Source organism: Adelges cooleyi, unplaced genomic scaffold (assembly GCF_023614345.1).
Source record: "Adelges cooleyi isolate 19-005CV unplaced genomic scaffold, UGA_ACOO_1.1 ACOO_flye_CR_arks_rails_tigmint_CR_PRNA_574, whole genome shotgun sequence".
In the NCBI taxonomy this organism is placed as follows: domain Eukaryota; kingdom Metazoa; phylum Arthropoda; class Insecta; order Hemiptera; family Adelgidae; genus Adelges; species Adelges cooleyi.
The window spans coordinates 12,467,016-12,494,172 of NW_026096268.1; the positions used below are offsets into that span (position 1 = coordinate 12,467,016).

A 27,157-nucleotide genomic window follows, 5' to 3' on the forward strand; every position below is an offset into this window, starting at 1 on the left:
TTTAATGCTCTCCAAAATTGTAGTATTTAAAAAAAAACTGGTATTGGCCACCTTTAGAATAAAAGCAGTTTAACTGTAAAGCTATATTATTTTTTTTATTTGGGGGCTTTTAAATATGACCGTGGCTTTCCCAAGCCATCAAGCTAATTAGAACTCTGTAGCCTGTTCAAAAGGGTGGATTGGCATTGATGGGCGAACCGTTCTTATTGGGGCTTATAGAAACATAAATAAATCTGAAATAAGAAAATGTGATTATTTTTAACACAATTGTAATGGTAAAACCTCATTTAAGCAAACAGCTATAAAAAATTATCTTTGCCCGTTTTTATGAGTATTTGTTTTATTAAAATCTATACTGATTGATTATAGTCATTAATTTTTGTGTCGCGGATGCGCGAAAAAAAGTACCATGCACGTGAGTCTAATGGTAATTTTTAAACAGTTTAAATTCGTTTAAACGAATGTATTTGTATTGCATAATGACATTGATATGTGCGAGTCAAAAGTTGGTTTCTCATTGCTTCCCGTTCTCCATTCGGTATTGGAAGACCGAGGAGTAGGACCTTCGTCGTCTCTTGGACAGTGGCTCGCGGTCGGTCTTCGCGTGTACAGTGTGAAGTGTAAGATGAACATGTTTAGTAGTTTCGCGTTGTACTGTGTTCTGTTGTTGTGTTATAGCTCCGGGCGCTGCGTTAACGGTACAGGTAAGACAACAAAATCACCTACATTAATATAACCCGATTCAATTTTTTTATTCTTTATATAATAATTAATATATAAACGTATTTTTGATTTTTAAACGTTTTTTAAATGCTTAATTATTCATTATTTTACCGCGCTTGAAAGAAAAAACTTTTTTTTTTACCAATAAAATATATTTATTTCTAGACGAAAACGGCCTTTGTTTAAAGTTTAATAACATTAAAACTAAACAGACCAGTTATTACTTCCATGCAACGAAAACTGAACCGTGTGCATAAACTTTAATACAATTCAATATGAAGATGCCAGTAGTATACATTTAAAGCTATAAGTCTACCGATATGGAAATTGGAAAATAACTAAGAAAACTAAATAATGACTAGTAAACGCATTTTATCTCGTTGAGTTGGACCCTTGATAAACACAACGTACTTAATTCGCTCAAATCTTGAAGCCTAAACTATAAAGTTGTAGTAAATTGTATTTTGTCAGAAATGTCCTAATTTTTGAGAAAATAAGCTTAGCAGCTTTAGTTTGATACAAATTACATCCACCGCATTAATCCTAAATTATTTACAGATAACTTATAAATGTGAAAAAATTAGAAAAAGGCTAAAAATGATGATTTGAAATCATGCAAAATGACGATGATAAAACGCGCAAGCACGATGTAATTAAACTAATTTCTTTCTGAGGGTTTGTTAATAACAATCAAATGCCAATAAAACTGCAATTAAGTTCAAAGATTTATTAGTACTATCGCACTAGTTACATAAAGATAATTACTTCAATATCAGTTTGTTCTGTTATGGGTGAGTTTATTTAAATTAAAGATCATCACCACTTGTAACAATTCAGATAACGATGGATAAACTGCATGAAGGTAATTGAGATATTTAATTTCATAATATAATTGCTGTCCAGCCTCGGCAGCAAGCAATAAAAAAGCCTTTTGAAACGTTCTGAAAGCTTACGGTTATTTTACGATTACAATTCAAACATTTATAACCGGTTGAACGCCGGTTAATTATTATTTCAATCTAGTCGTTGTGTTCAATTGTCAAAATTAATTAAAAACCCATTTTATTGAAAAATCAATACCGATGTACCGCAATAATTAAAATTACCGTTTAAATTATTATTCGAACACCGACGGCGAGTTCAATCGACGGAGTGGTGAAATAAATTGCGCTATTTTGTAACCGCAAAACAATGGCTTCGTATTGAAAGACGGTAGAAGTCACTTGAATGAATCCACTAGCGGGTACCTAACCTATCGGACACCCAAGACTTTTTTCCCCTTCAAATATCCTCCGCGGTTGCAATAAAAAACTTACACTGAATATGATTTTGCGCTGCTGTTGCTGCTGCTGCTCCCTGAAATCGTGACCTAGCCGGCCTATCGGTCCGGCGGATCTCGGGCGAGCAAATACCTACCGATAATTACGGTAATATCCAAAGTACGTTTGAAAAGTCGACAAAACCCATTACATATTATGCGCACGCCGGCCAGCAGAGAACCGGTCGAAGGATATTATATAGAGCGTGAAAATAGTTCGTGATGACAATTGGAACAATGACGATGAAATCCAAGGAGGCCAGTACCGCCGCACCTCCTTCTGTGTGATCCACATTAGGACCAAGTTATCCGCATACATAATACACCTAACTCGCAGGCTCGGCGGCAATAAGCAACTGGGAAGTTGACCGCGAGCCTACGGTTAAGCGTGCAACAGGATATTCTATTTTGTTATACGCCCGTTATGAAAAAATTGGCATTTTGCTACTCTAATCACGAGTACCGCATAAAAAACAATAAGTAGATAAAATTAATGAAAACTCATACCTACCGTTTTACAGCCTATTTATTGCCAGTGCGGAGGGGTCGGCCTAGCAATAAAATACTTACTATGGTATTAAATAAATCACTTTTTTAGTCTACCCAGTTTTTTTAAGAGTGTAAAAGTTTACACCGGAAAAATAAATAATAACTGTCCTAAATGTCCGATCCAGTAATGTTGAAGTTTGTATTAGGGTTTAAAAAAAAATACGTCTGAATGATGAGTCAGTTGAAAATTATGAACATGCAATATCTTTGAAAAGTTAATCTAATCGCTTTTGACTGAGGAACAGAACATAAATTATTAATAAAATAAAGTTAAAAACCAAAAAATCGTATGCATCTTATACACTCAGCTTTCTTATTGACGTTTAAGCGCAATACAAATCGTACCGCGTGGTCGCCATAATAACATCATTAGTATTTATCAGATCAACGTTGAAAGAAACTGAACCGGAAAATAAATGGTATTTTTTTACATAAAAAATGGACTATACACGGTCTTACTTCCATCTTCTAGACGTCACAACGAAATATGATCAGAAATCACTTTCATTATAGCAGTGGTGTATTCTAATGAGAGAATTAAAATCACTCGCTCAGTGAAGTGTAATTTACGCAAGGTAAAATAACATGTGATCATATTATGATCTCGCCCAAAATAGTATTTAAGTAATGCATTTCGTTACCATTAATCAAATCAGATACTGTCATAAATATTAATCGATATTAATAATTACACAATAATCCTATTTTATAATTACACGGTAACCCAACTATATTTAAAGATAAATAACAAAATGAACACCTAATTTACATTTTACGTGATTTGGGCTATATTTCAACATTTTTGTTCCGTTTAAGTATAAATAAAATTAACTTATTTTATACACTAACAACTTAAATTATTATCATGCTAGAAAACCGCTAGTCAATTTGATATTTAAAACGTCAATGGAGATTGCATTGCGTGTATAGGTAAGGTAAATATTTGTAAATAAGCTAACAAGGCTTATATTATATACAAATCGGTTAACATACTTTTGATACCAAAAGTGGTTTTATAGATTTATGGATTTGACCTTTAAAAATGAAAAAATAACCATTATATATTATATAATAAGATGGTCAGAGAACTAGATTCACAGATTAAAATTAAATTTTTTTTTACTAGTGATAGTTGTACATATGAATATAATAGGCACAGGACAGACATATTAGTTATAAATATTTCATTAAACGTACCTCAGCCAGCTGTTACGTGGTTTTGCACTGAAAACAACTAACGACGACATACATAATACACCGTATGTATTTTAAGGAAGGCTGAAAGTATATAGTGACAAGTTGCCATCGTTTCCTAGTCCACAGAAATTATGTCATACATAGAAGAAACTTTATAATAATTTATACAATACCGAGGAGAGTTGATTCCCGTAGGCGCTAAAGCAACAATAATTTGTTTACCTCAGAAAGGCTAGAAAAATCAACGTCAAACAACCCGAACTTACCTAACCAATTATACAATTCAAAAAGTTTTTCGCCTTTGGTCACAAAATCTGAATCAATCCTAATCCAGACCGACTGTTCATTAGAAGTACGCCAGGTAGAGGACGGCAAAAGGTTTAAACGCGTTTTTCTATGCGGGAATCGTTTTATTTAAGTTGAAAAATACAGGCGCCGGCTGAATTCAAATAATAAAATCTACGCCGAAACCGTGAGAACACAGTGTAGAAATCGGTTGCCAAAATACACATTGTAATAATAATAGTATACTTAAAAATATTGTTATTCAGTATACATTATAATATTATTATTGCAATAGCGACAAGAGAAGTGCAGAAGTGTCGATGATATTACATTAAACACCGCGGCACCTGGGTATATAAAAAAGAAGAATAACGTCCAAATCACACACACACATTGGAATAATAAAATATCGTACTCCCATAATTATTACTGCTGTATTATATAAAAAAATAATAATAATGTAAACGGGCCCGGCGTGAAACTCCATGGTTATATATATAATAATAATATTATAATAGGTGGCAATAAATACAATTTTTTTTTTAGCTTCGACGCGAAGCTGGAGAAGGTATTTGTTTGTAATTTGGCCAATAATATCACATAAATATTTTGACGGTTGCGTAAAAAAACGGAATCTCCACGACGAGAAAACCATAATATGTGAAATGTTTATACATATATATATGTATATACCAAAAATTAGTGAAATATATTTGTGTGTCTATTTTCAAGAGTAACTGCGTGTGGACGTTACGCAAGGCGCATCATCCTCCAACGAGAGGACACATCTATAACACATTAATTTTTTTTTTACCGGTCAGTCATATTTCCAGTTCGACGTGTATTTTTATACATACACATATTACCCATTAACGTCATAGCTCATAACGGTATAGACGAAATCGAATCGTACCAAACGCGCGCAGAAATGAACACCGGTAGCCATCACGGTGGCATATAAGCGCGGGCACGTGGCATTTCAAGTTATTACGATGATGATATAAATTAACTTGCCGCCCGACATAATATAATATACTTACAATATATTATTACTATGACGGCGATGTGTACAAACGACGATCGCGCTTTCTCCGCAAACGAGTTGTTTTAAAACAAAATACATTTTTTACGCCAAAAAAATAAACAATAGTAAATAATAGTAATACTAATATAAACACAACACTAGCCAACGATATTTTTCGATTTTATTGTTTTCAAACGATCCTGAGCCCACTATTTTGGGATACGCCAAAAAAAGAGATAATCGATTAACATTAACATGTCTAAGCAATAACAATTTGTAAGCGTTTGGACTAAAATTTGACCTTATTAGTTCTTTACGCTAATGACGTTCAAAATAATTACTGGCAAAACGGATTGTTGATTTTTTTTGACATCAAATCGGAGGTTTTTTATAGACATAATATATTTGCCATATATTTTTTAGTACTAGTAATAATGATGGGAATAAAGATCTGACCGGCGACTGTATTTTACTTAACCGAGGCTATCACAAGTTAATACAAGTAAATTTATATCAATAAAATGCATAGACAAGGGAAAGGTTAGGTGGACCATGGCCCAGTCAGAAATCAACCGGCTTTCATTTAATCCCACCCTGACATGTTTAACGACACTAGAAATATAGAACAGGTTATCATTTTGCTTTTTAAATTCAGATCGTAAATCAGTTGAAAATTAAATTTTATTTATTATTTGAGTTTTTATAAGATTTTATTTAGAATTTTTTTTTATTTAAATGAAAATGTATTTGAATAATTCTGAGTTTTTACCCCAATTAATAACAATTATTATGAAAAGAACAGCTGTTAATATATGAATTTCACCAACTTATAAATTGAAGGCGAGCGTTCGACCACATTGAATCGTCCATTCGAAAATATTAACAAATCCATATAGGCGTGATATGTAAGAGTTGTCTGGACAGTAAAATTGTGATCATTTCAAAAGATGGACGCGGTCCGTTAGACTTCAAACCCATACACCATAAAGTACCTACCAGCGAATGGTACACAACGGATATTTTCCTTTTACATGTTTGAAAACGTACTTCTCGAGGTTAATTTATACACCACTGGTAGCATGACGTTACAAATTAACCTACGTACATACTCGTATGCTATATTACAATTCTCGCATGTAAATTATTAGAAACATTTTAACATAGGCCTACATGGACAATGGACGCACGGATTTTTTTTGATTTTGAACCATTTGCCTTGAGCTAGTACCGCCTCAGCCCTTAGAGGTCTACACCAGAACACAATTTGGTGTAGTATCTCATACGTAGATGCGCCACTGATTGTACTGACTCTTTATAGTTTTTTAGACTTCTCCGAGACACAAAATATATTACGAACATACATTTTAGTGTCTTGAGGATTTCCTTTTAGAATGTGCCCCCCTCCCCCTTCGACTTCTACGTTTAAATGTCAAATTACAGAGAGCACTAAACGTTTTGTTCCACGTGCGCGTTAGCCAACTGGATTTCCGAATCACGACTTCGTGTGTTTAATGTGAAGAAAACAAAAAAAAAGTTAAATATATATTATTAAAATACCGACAGATTGCAAAACAACGTTATAGGCTGTACGCAGAACGGCGGCATACGCCAACAATACAAATGCAACGAGACTTATTTGGATTGGGCGGTGTCAAAAGCTACTAAATTTTTTAAAATAATTTTTTTATTGTTATTTAATTTACTTTTGTCGTGTACGCGATCGACATGGGCGTTTTTTTTCAATATTTCATCAAAGGCGGTCGATTTAAATGAAATCCAAACCGACAGTGACCGTCACCGCAATTACTTAACCAACATACCAAGGGGGGCCGGCGCGCGACCATCTCGGGCTACTGCGGTAGTAACAATAATAATTGTGAAAGAACAATTGTTTGTATTGTACTGGATATAATGTTATATTTTAATAAAAACTACAATTATACAGTTGGCCCGGTAGAGAGCAAAAAATAAAAACGGTATACGCTTTCGGTTTCACTTTCGGGCGTGTCGCGGCGTTACATATTATTATAATAATATAATATAATTATTACTATTTTTTTTTTTAACAGTATAATACCTATTCCTACGATAGTCATCTCTTTTATTGTATTATTCAATACACGTTTTTGATATCTCATAATGTTTGTTGTATTGTGTTCGCAGCGGATTCGAAAAGCCGGGACGGTGGCCAACAAACGGTGCGCAATGGCACGGTGGCGGCGGAGACACCACCATTGTCGGCCGCCGAACGCGTCCGACGGTTGATCCCATACGTGACTTATTACATGGTGGGCACCAGCGACGACAACGACCTCGCTCAATTCCGCCAACAACAAAACCGAAACCCATCGTCGACCACGGTTAGACCTCCTCTGCAGCAAGTGACGGCCGACCCCGATTATTTCGGCCAAAGCAACTACGACGCCGTCGCCGGCGCTGGCCAACCGCACGCCGACAGCCCGCCAAAACAACATTACCATTACCAACAACAACAACAACAACAACAGCAACAGCAACAACAACAACAAGGACAGTACTACCGTCAGTATCCCGATTACGCATACCGGCCTCCGCCCCAGCACTTGACACCGTCAGAGTACTTGAGGTTTCCCAGTTCGCAGAAAACCCGTCGGCCCATCGTCATCGCCACATCACCCGCCCCGTTGTATGAAGTGGACACCGAACAACAGTCCTACGTTTACACGGCTCGCCCTCAACCGCAGTACACCAGTCCTAGTCCCCGTCCCAGTGCGGTGCCGCACTACGAGTACGGCGGCTTCTTGCCGACCGCGCCGCCTCCCGAACACCACCAACAAGTGGTTTACTACACCACCACGGCCAAAACGAAGAAACTCAAGCCTAAAAACAAAAGACCTACCACTACACCAACCACCACCACCAGGTTGCCGGCACTGACTTTACCGGCCTTGCCGCCTCCACCCCAGCCGCCACCTCCGGTCGTGAGCACAGACAAGTACGGGGCCCTCAACGATCTGCTGGAAGGCTACGACCTGAGCGGACGGTTGTCCAATAAGATCACGGCTGACAACATAGACTCTAACATTCAGACCCTGTCGGCAGTACTGCAGATCCTGCAAAAGGAGGCCGAACAACCGCAGTACATCCCGAAAGTGCCCAAACTGAAAACCACCACGTACAAGCCGTACCATCAGCCCCATGACGACTACGACGACACGGGAGACGTGGGCAACCCTGGTAGACCCGGCGTGGATTATCCCATACTTTCTGTCATACCCAAAACCAACTTCGACTGCAAGACCCAGAGATACAAAGGATTCTTTGGCGATCCCGACACCCATTGCCAGGTAAACGCCAAATCAATCCTATTTAAACCCTAATAGTCCTAAAAGGTAAACAGGGATTCCCCAAATGTCAATAAAACACTAACATTTACGAGTACTTAGTTGGGATTAGGAGATTTGCAGCTTATAAGTTGTAAACGGCACGCTTAAGGCTGTAAGTGTATGGGAACGGGATTTAGTATTGTATATTTAAAGTCAGATCTAGATTACATTTTGCATTCTGTCTTTAAATTACTACTATAATTAGGTTCTTATTAAAAAGGGACATTTTGTGATGGATTTCAATTCGTTAACACAAACTTTGTTAGTTAAACTAATAAAAAGTGAAATAGACTTCTCTATATACTCATTACACGCGTTATCCTTTTCAGGTGTGGCATTACTGCGATTTGAACGGCGGCCAAGCATCGTTCCTGTGTCCAAACGGTACCATATTCAACCAAGTGACGCTGACCTGCGACTGGTGGTTCAACGTCAAGTGCGACACGACCGCACAGCTGTACGTGCTCAACGAGCGCCTGTACAAGTACATCATCCCGTCCAAGCCCAGTTTCCCGGAGGACTTCGAAGGACCTCTGGTGGACAGATACTTGGAGGAACAGTTCCGGGAAACGGAAAATAAGAGAACCCCGCAGAAAGAGAACGCTTCGGAAATGATGATGATGAATACGGTGATGATGCTGACCACTAACACGACCACTGTCGAGCCGGACACGGTCAGGACGCCCTACCAGCAATTGCTCGACGTCGACACAAAACGCTAGCACATATTGACATGTGTACATATGTCTATTTTTTATCTAAAAGCGAGATTACTTTAAAAACATGAAAATGTCAAAAAACCTAAGTCGGTTTTTGGAAAAAGCGTTAAGCCCGACCAACAAAAATCGCCTCTCCTTCTTTATTTATTTTTATCGAAATCACCACACGCATTTTTAATATCCAGAATGTGTCAATTGACGAACATAATGCATTACATGAATATGTTGTCAAACTCTCTATTCAGCCAAAGTGCCATTAATACTGTGTGTATTTGCATCGACAATAGTAGTAATAGTTAACAGAACAATGTTTGTATAAACATTTATATTGTTCAAGAGCTCAATACAGAATGTGCTCAAATATGATAAAACTATTTATCATAATGCGCTCGACGTGCGCGTTTCGAATTCATATTTAAACTGATATATTATTATTATATAAATATTATTATTATTATTACTTATGTACTCGTTGAGAATAGTTACGCACGATAAACGTTTATTTTATTAGAAAATTGAAAAAGTATAATCAAATAGGATTATAAAATAAGCAAAATGTTTCTTTCGTGCCAAAGCCCAAAACTATAAATTTACAATATATAACATAATATAAGCTATAAGTGATAAGTAATTGATATACTCAAATTAAATATAATTATACTTTAATTAAAATGAAGCTTTTAAAATTAAGTTAGGGTCGTGCAATAGTAAGTTATAATTTTGAGTTTAAGGTGTAAATATTATTATATTTATGTTAACATAATTATAATTTAATTAAGATCACAACTATATTTCATCCTACTATTTATTATAAATAAACAATTAAGGTATATATTTTTTCTAGTTTATAATCAGTTACTAATTAGAAATGTTGTTATTTATGATCAAAATTGTACTTTTGATTTAAAATTACAATACTATAATAATTACCTATATAAAACATTTATTTTCCATGTTAAAATAAAAAATAATAATAAATGTAACGTTATTCATCAAACATAAAAAATTTAAATGGTCAAATAATTAATTACACATAGACTGGTATGAATTTTAATTATCTTCTTGATTTTTAATAACCCATCGAGTAGTGTTTGTTTAAATTGAACAGACATAACTCGTTTGTGTATTCCATTTCAAATTAACACACCCTTGCACAACAACCAGTTTAGGTAATCAATGGTTTTTGTGAAATTTTAACATTTTAACATGCACAAGTCAATGAAAAGTATAAAAAATACCTCCTAAAGTACCGAGAGTGCCTAACCTATCTAAGTAATATACACTGAATCACAAAAATCACAAATATTTTGCTTTTTTTTTATCAATTCAACAATATATCTAAATTCTAATATACTGACTTATAAAAAACTTGTATTAAAAAAAATTATATTCATCTTCTATTGATGTAATAGTAACTTGTTGGTCATTAAAACCTTCTCCATAATTCAGCTTTGAAATCTTATTGGTGACGACACGTTTTTAATACTCGATTAAACTACTTTGTGGGTTATACATTTGTTTGATTAAATATGTCCCCGATACACAACACAAGGTCCTATTCAATATTTTATGTCGATACAAGTTTATGAAGATTTCTATATACAATTTGATTTTTGAAGTTAAACTTCTAATAGAAAGAGGGGGAGGTTAAATAGAAACAAGTTATTGATTTATCAGCTAACCGAGACGAAGAAGCATTATTGCTTTATATACACCAGCTGATTAATAATTTATTTACTAATTATTGTCAATTGAGTATAACATATTTGTGTTTAAAAATTATATTTAAGTACTATATACGTTTATATATTTTAAATATGTGTATAGTGAAATGTTTGCAATTTATTTAATTACATAATATGTTTAGGTTTATTAGGTTTTAAATATTTTATGTATATATTATACACTGAACTGATAAATAAATTTAATTATATATTTATCATTTTAAATTAGTTAAAAATAAAATTTAACTAGCCGCCTTGCCGTCTATGGTTAATGTCCACCCCACCAAAAATATACCAGAAAAAAAATCTCTCAACGAAATATTTATCTTCAAAATTTAAACTGAAAAGAAATATCTATCTTGTTTTAACTTTAAATTTAAGTATTAACTAACAAACAATACTCGCATGCAACCCATAATTTAAAAATTATTTTATTATTGAAAAATTAATTTAACTTACATCACGGCAATTTATGAGTTTTCGGAGCAATAATTCTCCCTTTGACATATAATCATTTAAATTTTCCACTTTAGACGAATTCTAAAACATAAATATAAATATACATAGTAAATTAATAAAAATAGAATTTAATAAATAATATTAAATTATATCTTACATAAGTTTCAAGTTGAATGATGTCGTGCGGTCTATGGCTGTCAAGCGCACACACCGAGCAAACTTCCAATTGACAAGTAATACAAACAAACTCGATATTTTTCATGTGTTGTTCACACCTTGGTTCTGGAGGAAGTTGTATGTTGATTTTATTTAACGTTTCCGGTATATGTTGAGACGTGGCCATACTTTCCATGTGAATCTTAAGGTGTTATAATATTTTTTTAAAAACAACAACAGTGTAAGTTGTGATAATTGTTAATTACCTCGTCGAAACACAAATTGCAAAACGCCTCATCACACTGACGACAAAAGCAGTTTGCAGACTTATGACAACTCTTACATAATTCTATATGAAAAAAAACACCATATTTAATTAAAATAAATATTAAATAATAAAAAAAAAAAATGAATATATTATTTTGTACTAACTGTAATTGGAATCCAATGATTTGCTGGGACAATAATTAGTCATTTTCAAATTAGAAATACTGCGGTGTATGGCCATTTGTTTATTAGATGATAACCAAAATACTTGGCCGATTTTATAATAGTGCACAGGCAAATTTCCAAGACTAAAAAATCAATTTATACAAATAAACAATCGTTGTTTGATTATTCAATGATAATACTCTTACTTGTAGTTGTGTGCTTGCTCACAAATACAGCACGTAATTACTGGACTTCTTTTTGATAAAAATTTGACACAATTGCGACACATGTCATGGCCACATTTTAGTAGTAAAGGAATTTTCGGTCCATTAATTTCTAAAAAAGTTAAATTAAAACAATGTTAAATGGGTATAATATAAAAACGAAATACAAACAGAAGTATTGAGTATTGTTTATATTGTTTTTTTTTAAATAACGTCCATAATCTGAAAAAGGAGTCTTATCGTTTTAAGCCAAAAAAGTCACTTTTACATAAAAAAAATGGATTAATCATAAATTTTATTTTACAATATACAGTTTTTAAAAAAATCTAGGTTTTATGATTTTGAAATTTTGTTTTGGCTTAGCATAGCTGAGGAGGTATTTACAATGATACATTTTTTTTTGTCTACACCCACTATATCTTCTAAACCACTGAGCCGTAATTTCTTCATGTAACAACACTATGGATCATAAATCATACTTGAAAAGTACTTTAATGGACAAACCATGTACAAAGTTTACCCCTTTCCCAAAAATCAAGAAAAACAACCAAAAAATGTGCACATTTTTGAAATTAAAATTACAGCGCTCTACATTTTTTTTAAAAATAGTCAAATACATTCCAAATTTGTATTGAATATTGTTTAGATATATGTATTACTACCGATAAGCATTGACCAACCAAAAAAATTTCATAAACCTTTTCCCCTAGAGGGATGGAAACTTTTCTATAAAATCTCAATGAAAGTGCCCAATTTACAGTTTTTAAACGTTTGAGCATAATTCAAGAATAAATTATAAGTATTTCATTTATATTAACTAACATCATATTATTATTTCATGTTATTCAATTATTCAAATATTCATTGCCCAAATCTAGGGAGGAGTTATAGGGGGGAAAACCTCCTGATTTAATGACAATAAATAATTGAGCATAAGGTAAAGTAAATTCGTTTTTTAAAAACTAACCTACATTTGTACAAATACTAATATTTGTATTAATAGAATGTTCCACCTCCCAATGTATAGCTTTAAAACATGGTTAGACAGAATGCGCTTTATTCGGGCAATGATAGCTTGAGAGAAAAACACTATAATGAAAATAAAAGAGAATGATATTTTGAAGAAAATTATATATTCTTTTCTTATAATAATTCCTAGAAAAAAAGGTTATCAGTTATCACTGATATCAAAAATGTAAAAAATGCCTTAAGCTAACAATAGGATATGTCCAAAATGCTATACTCTTTCAATTTCATAATAAGAGGTTATGCTCTAAAACCATCACAAACCAAGTATTATTCATTTTGAATAGCTATGCTTAAGTTAAAAACGTTGCCAAGGGGGCTATGATGGTCTGATCATAATAATTTCAATAATAAATTATCAATAAAGTATCATAACAAACATAAACTAATAAATATACAAAATTGTATTAACTTAAATTGCCGCTAATAATTATATCATCTTAGTAACAATGCATTATCATTGATTTAAATGTATTATCGTAATCAAGAAGAAATACACTATAAAATAATAAATCTAAGATGGGTAGTCCTAACCAATCTAACTAGTAAGTAAAATTAAAGTTTTTAATGTCTTAGATTAGATTTTTTTATTTATAAATCCAAAACAGTAAAAATCTAATTTATGACTGCCTGTCAAAGAAATGTAGCAGCCGTTAGTTTTAATTCAGTTTATGACAGTATTCCAATAACAGCAAGTAAAAAAGAAAATACTCCTAAATACCAAATGCAATGTTGATCGCCTGGAATGTCGTAATCATAACAATGATAAAGGTACAACAATTAAAATTTGATTTTATTCAGATTTGAATCAAAATATGAATTTTGAGGATGGGGTATTTTAGATAATAAGTCATAAACTCTTCTAGCTTCTTACAAAATGTTTTTTTTTTCTATTCAACCAAAATAATTCATCTCATATATTACTTATATCAGACTCAACATTAATTTAATAAAATTATCTAAATTTTGAGTTTATACTGTGTACTATAAAAATATTTACCTCCAACGTAATAGTTCATTTTGCATCTGGTGCAACACGGAAACTTAGTACGATTCATGACGATTTAGGAAATCGTTCACGGATAACTTGATTTGAAATTCAAAAAATGAAAGCAATCGGTATCATTTAACCTTTCGATACAATAATAACCCGCAAACGTTCATATGTTATAATATGATTTTAAATCATCAACAAAAACAATATTAATAGTCAGTAAATGTAAAATGAATACATAATATATGAAATTTAACAGCGAACTACAATATCGGCAGCCGAAAAACCGAAGCCTTTGTTTTTGGATACCATGCTAAGTGCCGGCATGTTATTTTTCCAAGTAGTTAACGATCAATTACGGAAACAACAACGGTAAACAACACTTATAATACATACAACGCCTGTAATCTCTTTTTGACGCTCAACGCATTACGCTGACAGCCGAACAAAACTAAACGTGTTAAGTTCGGACTTCGGCCGATGGAGGGAAATCGTTATCACTAAACCATGCTTTAAAACACAACCTAAGCTGCTAGGTATTCTTAGTTCGTGCTGCGAATACAATATGGTTGACTTTATGATTTATGGGTTCAATATGGGTTAAATTAGGTTAGGTTAGGTTTTCGTCCAAAATTAAATTACCAAAAAGCGTGGTTTATTTATACTATATTATATTGTGTGTCAACTCACCACAGAGTACAGACCTATGATAAAACGAGCAATGTTGATAAGGCGTGGAGGCATAACACACTGATAAATAGCAAAATCATGGAAGAAAAATATTTATTATCAAATGAACATATTCAAATAATATTTTAAATCACATATTCACAAAGGCTTTAGTGTTAAGCTTCGGAAATAAGAATGGTCAAATCTCTTATGACTTGACTCGCTGTAGGTACATAAATAAAATTCAACAAATCATTATGTTGCATGTGCATTTCTTAGGTGCCACCTACGCCCCTACAAGCTACACCACATTTAAAGAAAAAGTGAAATAAAAAAAAAATAATAATGCTATGTTGCATAAAATGTATTATTTAAAAAATAATAAATTTAAAAATATTTTGAACGAAGTGGCAATCATTTTTCAATATTTTTATGGAAAGCTTAAGACTTTTACTTTTGGAACTAAAACGCGGTTTTTTTTATTTAGTTATTAGAAGAAAAAAATAGTAATAAATATTCTCAACACAAAACTTTAGAAATACAAATGAAAATCGGTCTTATAGCTAACATAGATGCTTATATCAATTCACATAGCAAAAAAAAAATCACAATAATATGAAGAATGTGTAATAATTGCTAAGAAGGTCGTCGATGGTGTATTTTGTACAGAATAAAATCAATACTCGTGTTGTAAAAATTGATGACATAATCTGCTGACAACCTTATTTTAATTAAATGTTTAATTAACTAGCTAGTGGCCACGGTCCATGCTCCATAGTCTACATTGACATCGGAATGGCTGTGTAATTATAATTGTTGACTTTTGGGCAGTGATGAGGTGTGTTAATTTTATTATATACATTAAATGCATTATTAATATTATTGTAAAAAAATATCCATCTTGTTTAACTCCTCGCCGTTGTGAAAAAAAAATGTAATTGTTAAAAACCTTAAAAATTATAAGAACATTGGTGTTTTTTTATAATCAATATGATATAAAAATATGTTACGGCATGGTCACTGATAACACTGGAGAGTGGAGGAGTGAGGATAGTGGATACAATTAAACTGCAGTAAAGATGGTAATGACCAATTGGTGTAAATAGGTATAGTAAGAGAGATAATGCTCAAAAAAGATAACAAGTGTCTTGAAAAAAGATAATTTACAATAAAACGAAGATGGCATTTGGCATGGCTGAACTGAGTGCAGAGGTTAAGGAGATTTTAAACTAGGGCGATCGGTCATCAACTATTCAGGAATAATCGGTGTGGAAGAATAAGAAGAAGAATTTGTAAAACTTACATCATGTTATAATGTAATATATTATATTTATAATGTGTACAGAATATACACGTGGATATTATGATTAATACAATAATATATTAAAAACATATTTATTTTAGTTTAATTATTCAAACAGGCTAGACTAACTTCGAAATTACCGTAATTTGGTCTTATCCCCATTTGGTAAAACATCACAGGTTTATAAATAAAAAATAATAATTTGAAAATACACAATTAAAATGTACAATTAAATATGTTACATAATAACATTTGTTATACATACTATTTTATTTAAGTATTTATAATAAATTATATTATGTAAGGCACGTTAGGTTATATACTTATATATAAATATTTTTTTAATTAAACAAATATGTGATCAATCGTAAACAATTACAAGTTCTTCTTTTTACAAGTTCATCTCTGACCAAAAATTTTCAAAACACTTTTACCATTTAGTACATTAAAAAATCTAAAGATTTCTTTGGAAAAATAAGAAAAATAGTTCATCGGAAATAGCCTGATTTGTCGTTCTTTAGTGCGTAAAATGAAACTACACAAATCCATAAATGAATCAGAGCATTGTAAACGCGATTCATTGTCATTTATCTTCTATCAAGAATAATAATAGAAATTGTGCTGTCAAATGAAATCAACCTACAATAAACTATCGTCACGTAGCTAACAATTTATAATTACCGAGAAATAACATAATATTAAATATTTACAGATTCGAATTATGCATACTAAATAGTACTGCTATTTTATTTTTACTAAAACGTCAACTATTTGTTTTGGTATAACACAATACAAAGAATAAAATACGGAATATTATTATAGAAAAATATCTGTAATACATTAATGTAGTACACCTACACAACATTGCATGTACTATATTTTTGCTTATTTACAATTTGTATTTATTATAGTCTTTTAACTCTAAATTTAAAAAAAAGTGACTACAGCAATTTTTAGCAGAATTAAAAATAATTTTTTGATTGAAAAAAAAATTAAGTCAAGCTTAATAATTAGTAATAATAATAAGTAATTTATAAAACGTCAATTATTCGGTAGAGCCAACCATATATAATGTAATAATAATATAATACATAGTTAATAATATTTAATTGTCACTTATTTAACCAAATGATGCAACCTTATACAAACTACAACTATATTATACTATATATACAAAAATTAAATATTTTATCTAGTTATTATAATTGCTAAATTTTGTATTTCGAAATTATATGGTACTGAGATAATATTGCTATAATAATAGATAGGTTTACACCAATCAACTAGTAATGATAAATCGTATGCGTTAAAAACGACTCAAGGGTTGAAGTTAAAGTGAATAAATGTAATTCTATGTGTTGTCATAAGACTGCGAAAATTAGACCGAATATTTATATGTCTACCATACATTAAAATGTCACATTAAAACTTTTTTTTATCTCCGAAAAATTATTTTAAAAATGTTGTTGCGATCAAACACACATGTCTTCATAACGTGTGAATACGAGGGAAAACCAAAATTATCGAATTATGATAGTCACAGGATATAGTATCATATAAATTAAATGTTATCTGTATTTTATGTAATAGTTATAGCACAGATTAATCTGTGGTTCTAGCGTGACTAGTGTGTCATTAGTCATTACATACTTTGTTCTTAATATCGATTAAAAATAGTAAAGTACATTTAAATATAAATATATTTATATATACCTTCTAAATGTTTATCATAGATCATAATGATGATCCAATGTTTATGAATGAAGGTATATTGCCTATTGTAAATTTACGGTTTACCGATAATGATAATAATACGTCGACTCTCTATAATGTTAATATTTACTGATAAAAATGGCAATACAATACAAATAGGTTTTTTTTATGCTTTCAACATTCAGTGAAATATTTGTCTAATCGGTTAAATTTTTATTTTTTAAATGTAAATGAATTATTTTATTAATTGATAAAGGCCAATAAAATAGTATATCAAAATTCACAGTCAGATAAAAGGCATTATCTTACAATTAGTCTAAAAATCCAAAAATAGCAACCAGAAAAAAAAATATTATCTTTTTTTTCAATTTTCGCTTGACATTAAAATAGTGGTACGGGGGACATATCCTCCCTCGAGCTGTTTTCATTATACAGTTTCCTTTATTTCTCATTATAATATTACTCTTATATCCACCTGTTATTTCTGACATTCTAAATTATTAAAAAAAAAAAACTAACGCTGGTTGACATACGATGGTAATGAGTGGGGATACAAAGCTTCCTTGGGTCAATGAAATGTTTACCAATGTATATTATCCCCCCTTCACAAAATAATACAAAATATCTCACTTGTTTTTTTACTATACACCATAGGAATTTACAATTATATTTGTCCGTCAGAAATTATATTATATATTATTCAAGGGCGCCCGCATTAGAAAATCCTACTGAGGGCAAGAATGCGAGATCAATTAATAATATAATTTAATTGACTTTGATACACTTCCAGTTCATCGAAGTCTTAGTCTCAATTCTTATAAATATATATATTTATATGATATATCCCATGTACACTCATTTATTAAATTACTATACCATACAAATATTGGCCGTCCCCAATTAGCTAGAATGAAGGTGAAGGAGAAGAAGACTACCATGAAAATAATATATATATATTTTCAAACTTTTATAACAGCATTAAAAAAAACTAAACACCATACATGAATTCTAGACGACAGGTTTAAAATAAAACTGATGTTCATTATTATTGAGTTTTGTTTTTTATCTGTAAAAAAATAAAAAAGCATATATTGTAAGGTGTTATGGTTTATTTTTTTCAACTATTTAAGTGTAAAAATTAAAAAAAACCTTATAACATAATACTTGTATAGAATTTTAATGCAGATAATTCAGCAATAAAATATAATATTAGGGGATCTTAACGCCCTATAGAAACATTTGGCGTAAAAACCGTTTTGAAAAATATTCAATACCAAAGCTCTGAGAAGAGTTTCTTCTTTTTTACCAGTAAAATGAGAATTGTACGTTGTAGGCACTCTTTTTGGGAGTACTTAGGTATAGGCACTTTTTCGCAAAAACGTATTTTGTATGTCTTGTAAATATGTCATTACAGTAATAATTGTTGGAATATTAATTTAATGAGTAGTTGAAAACGGGTTTTCGATACTCTGCTAGTCCTTTTATTATCAGTTTCTAAAACATTCTTTTTTTCTACCGTATTATAATATTGTAAATTAAAAACACATGACTAATACAGAGTAATATTGTTGTTATTTGTTCACATGTGACATGGTTAATATCGCTGTGTTAAGTCATATGTGTACAGTATTTTGTGAATTGTTGTGCGTTTTCGACGTGGGAGTAAAAATTTGTCCGTAGATGGCGCTCCGTTCATGAAACTGCTACGAACCTCCGCCCCCTAGTATATTTGATGGTCATCTGTTCTGTGTTCATACTTTACTTACTCAGTGATTGCTTATCTGACGATAAAATTTCGCCTTTTGTGTTGTTTTGTAGTATTTGGCAATAGGTGTGTGTGTGTGTATATATAATGCAATAATGTACTGCGAATATTTTAACATATTACAATATAAAACATTTTACTAGTCGATTTCAAAAATGTTTGCATAGATGTGTTGGTTAATTTAAAATCTGCTGGTTATTGGCCGGCCAATAGCCATGCAATTATTATGTCAAAAGTGAGTATAGATATGATGAAATATTATTACAATAATACTAATCTTAATATTACACACTGTAGGCAACATGGGTTTATTTTTAATTTAGTAAAACTGTTAAATTTCATGTTATTGTGCAAATAAAAAAAAAAAAAAAAAAACGTTATAAAGAGTACCATACCTATGAGTAAAATAAGAGCAGATTTTATAGTTTACATTTTTAAGGTCAACCGGTTGTCAAACAATTGATTAGTTTCGGTCCAACGCTTTCTTCAATCTGAAAAGAAATTTTACATTCTGATAGTAGTTTATCCACAACTGTTGACTCGATACTTGTACAAAATGTTTACATCACTTCTAGACATGTCGCACAAACTGTGTGATGTGTAAGGTTCAATTTTACCGATATACAATTTATTTTTTAATGGCATTGCAAACCTCAAGGTTATTTCCTGCTTCTTATTTTATAGAACCCAGTTTGCCTATGGAAATGTTAAACTAAACGCGTGAGTTTAAGTTATATTATAAATATTAATATATTTTGTTACGTTTTTTGATTTTCAAATCTACTTTTATAAAAACATACCTAACTGAAGTTTGTTGATATCGTAGTTATAGGTTTGTGTTTATTGAGTATGGATTTTTACAGATGCATTGATATTAGACCTTAAATATTCTACATCGGGTGTTATCTAAGACAAAAAAATCCTATGCCCAAAATGGCTAACAAACCGTGGAACGCTGCTACGTAAGTAACTAATAATTTATTTATATAAAATTCCCCTTTTGTATAGAAGATCATTACTACCCAGTGGTTCAGAATTCATTTAATAGTATGTTTAAACACTAAAGATAATAATTAAAAGTCACTTAAATAATCAATTTTGTTTTAAATTATTTGGTTGAAAACTGTTAATAATTATTTTAATAGCTACAGTTGGTAACTGCATCGGATGTATTTATTAATGAAACAGTCTTATCTTATTATTAATACTCTATATAAATTCCATTGACCTGTTATCCAGAAACTTTGATCCTTAATATCATATCATATGAAATGTGTCTGGTTATTTTTTATATCATTTTTACCTTCTAGCCATACCAGTCGTTTTATTCATTTCGATAAAATTTGCTTTGTATAAAGTGGCATGTTGTGTCTTTGGTAACAATATGTCAATTGCGTTGTGCTAATATTTAGAGATAATTACAATTTTAAATTAGTGTTTTAATATTCATTTGTAATAATGTAATTATGCAGTGTAGTTGGTAAAAAATTAAATTATTATACAACTTGCTAACTGTGAATTAATGTATTATTTTTAATTTTATATTTCCTATAAATATTTATTTTAAACCGAGTTAATATTATTTTTTGAAATTAAATTAAAAAACTACGTATTGTGATTGTTCAATTATTATTATTAGCACTCGTTTACATCTGGACCATTGTTACCAGATCAGAATCTGTTACTTTTTACTTAGATATTTTAAAGTTATATGTGTTTATAAGCATCAAATAATACCATTGACAACATGTTGGTAAATATGCAATACTTAAATGTCTTACCTAGTTTTTCTGCTGATGAAATTGCAATGAGCCGTTGCAAATCGCCTGTTGGATCGTCAGGAAGTATTAGAGTAGTACGCCACGAACGGGGAGGTTCGGCTGATACTGGTCTCATAAGGGCAGATAATTTGTCCAGTTATGCGTCAAGTGAAGAACCTAATCCTACTGGTGCCAACGAAGATGATGGGGTAAGTAAATTAAAAAAATAATCTTAAAGGTTATGCAACTTGCTTAAATTGATTATCTGTGTAGGATATTTTCTATAATTCGTACGGCACATATAACGGTAGCGAATTGGCAGATGACGCAGACGGTACCAAGACTAGAGCTGCCATGGACCATGTCCGTTCCAAAATTACACGTACAAAAGATCTGATACGTAGTGAACAAACTGCAAGAGATGGTATACAAATATGATTTATTCTAATAAAAGAAATTGAATATTATACTTTTTTGCGTTTGTTTTATTAGTATTTTTTTTTTTTTTTTATGTAGATAATGTAAATGAATATTTAAAGTTAGCGTCAAATGCAGATAAACAACAGTTGGCACGTATTAAATCAATTTTTGAAAAGAAAAATCAGAAATCTGCTGTTAGTATATCACAGCTGCAAAAAAAACTCGAAGGATATAACAAACGACTTAAAGACCTCGAAACACACGGGCTCACTACTTCACATCACCTGAAACAACCCAAAGAAATGCTGAGAGATGTTGGACATGGTTTAAGGTAAATCATTTTTTGCTTATGAAATAAACAAAGGATTGAATACATTATGCTTTGCCCATACTAATGAAACGATCACCGAATTACAACACAGACTAGTGTTAAAGCTAAATTTTGTGACAACATTACATTATAAGTTTAAATATATAAATATTCATACATTCGTTTTGTAGTTTGAAGTTTCGGCTCGCTAATGTATACAAAATCTTTAATGTGATTTTATTGAATTTATGCCGGGACAAAATCATTGCTTGTTTTGTTCTGGTATATTTTATGATAATTCTTAAGGGTTTAAATAACTTTATATTTCTACTTTTAAAGGCATGTTGGAGGAAACATAAGAGATGGAATTTCTGGCTTATCTGGGTACGTACAATTAAATACATATTTCAATGCTTTTAATAGACTCTATTACTTAATACAACAGAAACTATCTTATAGAGTGTTTTTTTCATAACATAATATTAAAGTTTATTTTTTTAACTACTAAAATATGGCCTCTTCAGTTTATGTTGAGTATTGTTTAAATTAAAATGACAAAATTACTCTACATTTTAGTTTTTAAATACAATTAGTATTATCAAGGTTATGAGTTTTTTAAATTAAAAATTCTCAAAGCCAATAAACAGTATTTTTTACAATTAATCATTGTTGTCTCCAAATAAAGTATTTTCATTAATTATTTATTTAAAAAAAACATTAAATTAAGTGATGAGATAATGTAACATAGATGTTGCAATAATCATGGTAGTAAATTTTATCTTTTTTATTATTAGCAATGTTTTTCAGATATGTGTCATAAATATTAATAATAAAATGATAATTTGATCCAATGAACACATTACACAATTTTAACAATTTTAATTGATGGATGTCATGATAACTTAATAACGTTTAATTTTTGCACATATATTAGTATTTTATTTGAAATTTTGAGAACTTGATGACTATTTTTTTGTGATTTAGTTCAAAATGCATTATACTATAATTGAATAATAATTGGTTTTGGTTTTAGCAAGTTATTACATTATTGTCTTTTTATTTTTTTTTAGATCTGTCATGTCAAAACCACGAGAATTTGCTCACCTTATTCGTAACAAATTTGGCAGTGCTGATAATATCAATTCGATATCAAGTAAATATACACCAATCGTATTTACTATTTACCATTTATCAGAAAAAATTGTATTATTGTTATTTCAATTTTAAAACCATAGAATTTTATTTAGGATCCAGTGAAGTCGATTTAACAGAAGACAGTAGTGACAAACAAAGCAGTCGTAACCACCACGGTAGTGCAACGTTACCTGGCGGTGTTGGCCTTCACACGTCAACTACTAATGGCCCTGCTGCATCTCGTAGTGAAGACGGTGCTTCGGAATGCAGGTAAATTTCATAATATTAAATAATTTATATTTTTATTACATACTTTTTCGCTTGCAATTAATAATTAACTTTATTAAATTTTAAGTTCTGTGACGAGCGAATCAATACCTCCACGAACTGGGCAAGCTCCACCGCCACCTACATCTGTGACCACGTCTTTGGAACCAGTTTGGGCGGAATTAGATCATTTACGATCGAAAATGGAACACATAAAACAGTTGGTGTCCAAAGATATGGATAAGATAGCTTCCTTAAATCATTCCCTTCAAGAAGAACGCTTTCGAACCGAACGGTTAGAGGAGCAAATCAACGACTTGACTGAATTGCATCAAAACGAAGTGGAAAATCTCAAACAGACCATCACAGATATGGAAGAAAAAGTGCAATATCAAAGCGAGGAAAGACTTCGCGACATACACGAGATGCTTGAAGCGTGTCAAACAAAAATGTCGAAAATGGAACATCAACAGGCGCAACATCAACAGTACGTCACTCTGGAGGGCTTAGACAATTCTAACGCGCGAGCGTTGGTTGTAAAATTGATAAACGTTTTACTCACCGTACTCCAGGTGGTCTTACTTCTAGTAGCTACGTTTGCTGGCATTCTAATGCCGTTCCTCAGGACTCGTTTACGAATAATTACCACCACGGCCGTTGTAGCTGGATTGTTTATTGCTGTTAAACAGTGGCCGGATAGCATTAGTCTGAGTGATTACCTCATAAAGCATGGCAAACAAGCCCTTCTATCGGTGAAATAGTTTTCTCTCGTATCCACGAATAAAACTTACCTACCTACACTTACACCACACAACATTTTATGTTGATTAATAGATGGTATTTCCATTTATGCCCAAATTTACCATGACAATTTTGATAAAAAAAATATATATATCACGACAGAATTAAGAAAAAAATTATAGTCATAAATTATCCTTCATTTACGTTTGAACGATATTTTTCAGAAATAGACAATATAATATTTACCCTTTTTCTCTCACACTCTGTCATGACTATTAATTTTTTTTTTTTTTTTATTAAACTTATATTTTATATCAATTCAACTGTCATTTTTTACTATATTATACCCATAACGTGTATTGTTTTATTATTTTTTTTTATATATATAATTGGTAGGCAATATGTAGGGCTGTATGGTGAACCACCAACGGTGATAGCGATTACAACGAAACGGTAGCACTTAACTATTGTAATTTGCAATGATTTTTATTGTATTTTTATATCCCAACAATATATTTTTTATTTATTTTTATATTTTTATTAATTTTAATTGTGCTTTGCTCTCCCTTTCCTCCCCACAATATGTTATAGTTTAAGGAATAATGTGATTTATTATAAATTCTTACATCATTTTGTTATTTTTGTAAATAACTTTACGTAGTCAATATTTTAAACATTATATAATTTTTAGAATAAATGATTGGCCTTTGCGGTTCACATATTGAACCATTCTTTATAGTTTAATAATATTTTATAGTATTATAATTGATAAGTAGTTATTAAAGTATGATATTAAGTATGTGACAATGATAATGTGTAATATGCTCTAGCTTAATGTTTCTTACTTCTCTATATTCCATCTAGTAGTTTTTTACATTATTATTATATTTTTAAATAATAATATTGCACTAGTTGTGTGAGATTTAAGTTAATTGCCTTCGGTAACATTACAATTTGTCTTGATACATTTATAATCTTCAATAAAAATGTAAATGAACGTGTGCATTATTCGTTAAACTAAATGTACAACAAAGTAAAGTATTAATTAAACTAATTCTATTTTTTTGTAAGTTATTCATGCTTTTAAAATTGTTTACGAAATTATTACAGTCGTTCATTTTTGATAAATATACAGCTCTGTGCAGAACGTAAATAAATATTTTTGATTTCATGTAGTGAATTAGTGCAATACTCATGATAATGTCTATAAAAATGTTCCTTTAAGGATTTCTAAATGTGAATTGCATTTATATACAAGTCATATCGCACACGAAAAGTTACCTTTATTCTCATTGTACATTTGTTTTATATTATTATACTAAAGAGATAAAAATATATTTTATTCCATTTTCTTTTTACCAAATTAACTAATTTTCTCTTCACGGAAAAAAAAAATATATCTATGGTATATACATAAGTACATTGCAATTCTATTTGGCATATTTCGGTAGAAAGTAAAATTCTCCGTCGGGAAGTTCCTGTTAATTTATTATTTTTGTTTTTTTTTTTACTTGTTTTTTGTTTGTATTGTCATTTAATTAACTTGATATGATATTTATATAAATGTGATAAAAAAATAATAATAAAAAATTCAAGGATACTCAATTGTTAAATCATTCGATAGTTGTGATGCGTTGTCAATTTGCTGTCAGTATATCGTCATGCGTTAAAAGTACTAGAAGTGACTTAAAGAAATTTAAGCTTAGAATAACATTAAGATTTTAATACTATATTGTGTAATATATATTTATATTTGTCTGTGTGTCTAGAGATATAATAATTTATAATTGATAAATATTAAAGATTACCATTTTAAATATGTACTATGATGGTTATTGATTATTATTATTTAATTTTTTTGTAAAAACAAAATTGTTTGCAATTAGAGAACGTAGTACCTTCAATTATTTTTTTTTCTACATTCAATTTTACTGTTTTTTCGAGGCTTGTTTTAATAAAAGCCAAAATATAGTTTTCCATAATATTTCCTGCATGACCCTCTTATTTATGTCATTCCAAAATTTTTATTTTACTAAAACTATACATAAATTATCAAAAAGAAAAGTTTTACATTTTGATTGCAATCAAAATTGATTGTTAGCTCACTTTTTGCCCTTTATGGTGAATGACCCGATAAACCAACTTGGGCATTATTTAAATAATTTCGTATTTAAATAACAATCCTAGTAGTTAATACGACTTAATTTTTATATAGAAAAATATCCAAATAATTTAAAATAAATTTGTATTTGAAAAAATAAAAAAATGATTAAAATAAATTTTCAATTTAAACTAAATAGTTTTTATTTAAATACAAGTTTTGATAATAAAATAAAATAAGCTAGTTTTTAAAAAATTATTTTAATAAATTATTATTTGAAATACCCAATAAACTAAAATGTAATTTAGATAAAAGTTTATTAGATGCCGAAAATACAAGTTTAATTTTATTTTATGTGCTAAATAAATATTGTTGTTATCTATTTTTTCTCTCTCCTCGTGTCTGGATCTACAATAATTACTATTTGTCATTTTTTATATTTAAAAAAAAAATTCCCTCGTTTTTTAATGAGTTACATTTATTTCAGATACACGGCAGAATATTTAAACTATCTTAGTAAGAAATGTTCTTGCTAATAATTCAAGAGAAAAAAAAACAGACAAGAAAAAGATGTAATCGGTGAAGTTTGTAATGTAATTTATTAGGTACTCGTTTTTAAATATTGTTAAGAATTTATTATTTTAAAACATTACGAATAATATAATACCATTCGATCAAAAGTTAACATTATTAATATTATTTATTTTTGTTTAGTCTAACAATTTATTTCACAATTTGCTTGTTTCGATTTCCGGGTAATCCATCAATCAAAAGTATTG

General features: G+C 30.5%; 3 protein-coding genes across 7 annotated transcripts in view; 2 read left to right on the top strand and 1 right to left on the bottom strand.

Annotated features, from left to right (window-relative positions):
• The window catches only part of LOC126843787 (RING finger protein 17), a 46,270-nt gene extending 26,058 nt beyond the window's left edge, over positions 1 to 20,212 (bottom strand). For 2 of the 3 annotated variants that reach the window (XM_050581558.1, XM_050581557.1), the window contains exons 1-6: positions 14,202 to 14,813; positions 12,158 to 12,287; positions 11,952 to 12,094; positions 11,786 to 11,868; positions 11,521 to 11,721; positions 11,364 to 11,444 (exon numbers count right to left, since the gene is read on the bottom strand). In XM_050581558.1, the coding sequence (XP_050437515.1) occupies positions 11,364 to 11,444; positions 11,521 to 11,721; positions 11,786 to 11,868; positions 11,952 to 12,094; positions 12,158 to 12,287; positions 14,202 to 14,259 (696 nt within the window). In that variant the 5' untranslated portion in view covers positions 14,260 to 14,813. Of the gene's footprint in view, positions 1 to 11,363; positions 11,445 to 11,520; positions 11,722 to 11,785; positions 11,869 to 11,951; positions 12,095 to 12,157; positions 12,288 to 14,201; positions 14,814 to 20,040 lie in introns of those variants that run through there. The other variant, XM_050581560.1, reaches the window with a different exon arrangement.
• Positions 542 to 9,888, top strand: LOC126843791 (dual specificity protein kinase splA-like). The gene is made up of 3 exons (XM_050581570.1): positions 542 to 704; positions 7,260 to 8,422; positions 8,791 to 9,888. Exons 1-3 carry the CDS (start codon positions 626 to 628, stop codon positions 9,181 to 9,183), a joined length of 1,635 nt encoding a protein of 544 aa, XP_050437527.1. The 5' UTR covers positions 542 to 625; the 3' UTR covers positions 9,184 to 9,888.
• Positions 19,640 to 26,100, top strand: LOC126843792 (transmembrane and coiled-coil domains protein 2). Of its 3 annotated transcripts, none has more exons than XM_050581571.1 (9): positions 19,640 to 19,880; positions 20,509 to 20,607; positions 21,431 to 21,614; positions 21,679 to 21,829; positions 21,922 to 22,156; positions 22,475 to 22,519; positions 23,206 to 23,288; positions 23,371 to 23,539; positions 23,625 to 26,100. In XM_050581571.1, exons 2-9 carry the CDS (start codon positions 20,570 to 20,572, stop codon positions 24,295 to 24,297), a joined length of 1,578 nt encoding a protein of 525 aa, XP_050437528.1. In that variant the 5' UTR covers positions 19,640 to 19,880; positions 20,509 to 20,569; the 3' UTR covers positions 24,298 to 26,100. The 3 variants fall into 3 exon arrangements, with proteins under 3 accessions (XP_050437528.1, XP_050437530.1, XP_050437529.1); XM_050581573.1 differs by having other exon boundaries at positions 19,641 to 19,880; positions 23,383 to 23,539; XM_050581572.1 differs by lacking the exon at positions 19,640 to 19,880 and adding an exon at positions 20,157 to 20,365.
• The last annotated feature ends 1,057 nt before the right edge of the window (positions 26,101 to 27,157 follow it).

What these genes read in the sequence shown, in the direction of transcription:
- LOC126843791 (XM_050581570.1), top strand. Translation starts at nt 626, where the DNA reads ATGAACATGTTTAGTAGTTTCGCGTTGTACTGTGTTCTGTTGTTGTGT. An exon ending in GCGCTGCGTTAACGGTACAG is followed by an intron (nt 705 to 7,259) that starts GTAAGACAACAA and finishes TTGTGTTCGCAG; the next exon opens with CGGATTCGAAAAGCCGGGAC. An exon ending in ATCCCGACACCCATTGCCAG is followed by an intron (nt 8,423 to 8,790) that starts GTAAACGCCAAA and finishes TATCCTTTTCAG; the next exon opens with GTGTGGCATTACTGCGATTT.
- LOC126843792 (XM_050581571.1), top strand. Translation starts at nt 20,570, where the DNA reads ATGCCCAAAATGGCTAACAAACCGTGGAACGCTGCTAC. An exon ending in GGAATTTCTGGCTTATCTGG is followed by an intron (nt 22,520 to 23,205) that starts GTACGTACAATT and finishes ATTTTTTTTTAG; the next exon opens with ATCTGTCATGTCAAAACCAC. An exon ending in GACGGTGCTTCGGAATGCAG is followed by an intron (nt 23,540 to 23,624) that starts GTAAATTTCATA and finishes TTAAATTTTAAG; the next exon opens with TTCTGTGACGAGCGAATCAA.